General features: G+C 34.0%; 1 protein-coding gene across 1 annotated transcript; it reads right to left on the bottom strand.

The window, feature by feature from the left end:
• Positions 1–216: 216 nt before the first annotated feature.
• On the bottom strand, positions 217–1,387 carry LOC129778545 (uncharacterized). The gene is made up of 4 exons (XM_055785513.1): positions 1,286–1,387; positions 1,065–1,220; positions 751–1,008; positions 217–687 (listed from the first exon to the last, which is right to left on the bottom strand). Exons 1-4 carry the CDS (start codon positions 1,361–1,363, stop codon positions 628–630), a joined length of 552 nt encoding a protein of 183 aa, XP_055641488.1. The 5' UTR covers positions 1,364–1,387; the 3' UTR covers positions 217–627.
• Between the last annotated feature and the right edge of the window lie 1,202 nt (positions 1,388–2,589).

The raw sequence follows: 2,589 nt of genomic DNA, 5'->3' as shown, positions 1-2,589 counted from the left end.
TTTCTATCAATGTGGGACAGTTCTACATACATGTTACAAACATACAAACAAACAAACAGGACAAGTTAAATCAAACCGTTTAATAAACACTACGAACTTGAACGTTGTTCTAAGAAATGAGTAAGACGCCATTTTTTATTATTCAAGGAGACAGTTAACTCCGGACGGTCGTTTAAAGATTGAACAATTAACATGGATCAAATAAAGGAAAAATATTTTGTTCACTTCGCAAGTATATGGAATTTAAACAAAATGAACGTAATTCCTGCTTGGATCTGTTTCAGGATCAAATAATTCGAACATGATTAATATGATGATTAAAGTCTATGTCCTAAACTGTATCATAAAATATTTTTGGTTGCACGATTTTATTGCATGGTGAATTAACAAAATTTTAACAACTAGTCGTCTTTCATAGCTTTATGAATAGAAATCGATAAGTAAAATAAGTAGTAAAGTAAAATTTGTCGTAGTATTATAATATTATTCCTCATTACATTTTTCAAATGATGGCCTGATCAACAGGCGCTCTGTTTGTGCCATCCAAACTGCACGTTCTGGTTTGAATTCAAGGTAACAAAAGAACATTTTTTTTTATTCATCCAATCTCTCAGGTGCATTCCATATCTATCCCATCAGCCCCCCTTTCCTTTTAACCTCTATGTCGATTTTGAAGCAGCTCTCTCCCTGAAATAAAATTATGCACACACATAATGACAATAATACAAACATTGGAAAATTGTGCCTCACATTATCGTGCATAATTTTACAATCGACCAGTATTTTTCCTTCCGCCATCATCAAGTGCTGCTTGTATTTCTCCAAACTATACGCCTGACTTTCATCGGTTTTTATCTCACCCGCCTCGACGGGGCATTTATCAGGAACCCCAAACATGGTCATTATTTCCGCTGCATCCTTGTTGCTCTTCGCATCGCTCATACTGGCACACAGATCAATCTTCTCCTTAACAACCGGAACGCCGTTTTTCGATATAGTAACCGCCATCTTGAAAATTTAAGATTGGATTATTTAGGTTCACCATAGGATGTTAATTGGTGTACATCAGCGCTTTTAAATCCCATACTTTTGACCGTGGACTTAGAAAGTACTTTGCAATCCTCCGTCAAAGTGGCGGTCGATTGCGGGTCGATCGTAATAACTTGCTTGCCACCGCCGCAATTCTCGATTTTATGGATAATCATCTCGTAGCCGCCATTCTGTTTTGTGATAATAACATTTTGTGATGAACGTGATAAACTAGGAACAGTTGTGAAATCCTTACACACGCACTAGTCAACAGGCAGTTTGTGCCGAAGACCAACAGGATTAGACCGATATTCTTCAATTCCATACTGATCATCCACTTCCAATGTTACACTTCAACGACCCGAGTAATTCACAAATTTCAATTATGAACACTTTTATACGGTCAGTTGACTTCATTGCATGTCAAACAAACATTTGCCGTTTTGAATCACATGCCCAGGATCAATGAATATCGTGTGAAGATTACTTCCGTTCGGTTGGTTATGGGTTTTTTTGTACACATTTTCAGACTAGACTTCACGTTCAGTTGCTACCGATAATCACATGTTGAATGGATTTAGATACTCTCGTTGAAATGGATTCGTGTAAACAAATTGCTTTTCATATTTAAAGTTTTAAATATCATTCCGACGAACCATCTTAATGAGAACCATGAACCAGTTGGTTCGAATGATCGTTGTTTCAAAACAACCTCGAAATGAAGTTTCAAGTTGATGTTTTCTGATTTGACTCTATAGTTTGTTATTCAGTAAGTTTGATGCCCAGTCGTAGTTATTGCTCATGAATCATGAAACTTATCAAGCACTGTATGCAAAACTTAATTATTTTGATGAAATTTTCGATCAACTCTCCGCGAAATGTGCCCCTCAGAAAAAAGAAGAGCTTCTCGTCTAGTAAACAGCAATTCCAAATGAAATCGTCCTAAAAATGCAGATTTTAAAAACTTGTATTTTTGATTCCAATGAAAGTGTGTATTCCGTTTGGGTTAGAGGAATTATGAGTTTTTCACAGCAATTGGGAATTTTTTGACTCAAGCGAAACTTTTGAAAAGGGTGTATCGATTTTAGTAAGAGACATCTTTGATAATTTTTATCTCAAAAACTATGAGTCGTACCGAAATAGTGTCTTAGAAAGAGTTATAGAGTATTGATGGTTGAATATGAAAAAAACTGTACACTGAGAAAAAAAAATAGTACTTATTGTTTTATTTACAAAATAAAATTTTAATTTGCGATATAAAAAAATATGATTTTTTTTATATTTTTGCATAAAAAATAGAAGTCATGTAGAAAATTTTAAAATGGGCCAAAGACGGTAAAACTATTTTTGACGAACTTTGTGGAACATCGAATTTTTAGGAATTTTCGAAACTTCGAGTTTTCATTTTTAATCACAAATTATGAATCCTGATGTTATTTAAAACAAAAAAGGTTATTATCAATCTCCTTCTAAATGTAGCCATTCTCGAGATATTTAAAAAAATACTTGTAATTTATTGTCTTTTTAATAGTAAATAGGCCCTTTAAATATGTTTGTCGT

This window comes from Toxorhynchites rutilus, chromosome 3 (assembly GCF_029784135.1).
Source record: "Toxorhynchites rutilus septentrionalis strain SRP chromosome 3, ASM2978413v1, whole genome shotgun sequence".
Lineage (NCBI taxonomy): Eukaryota > Metazoa > Arthropoda > Insecta > Diptera > Culicidae > Toxorhynchites > Toxorhynchites rutilus.
Note: the sequence above shows the minus strand (reverse complement) of the source record. Positions and strands in the feature narration are given on the sequence as shown.

Coding starts and splice junctions, on each gene's coding strand:
- LOC129778545 (XM_055785513.1), bottom strand. CDS start 1,363: ATGATCAGTATGGAATTGAAGAATATCGGTCTAATCCTGTTGGTCTTC. Junction 1,009..1,064: donor TGGGATTTAAAAGCGCTGAT/GTACACCAATTA, acceptor TAAATTTTCAAG/ATGGCGGTTACTATATCGAA. Junction 688..750: donor GTAAAATTATGCACGATAAT/GTGAGGCACAAT, acceptor ATTTTATTTCAG/GGAGAGAGCTGCTTCAAAAT.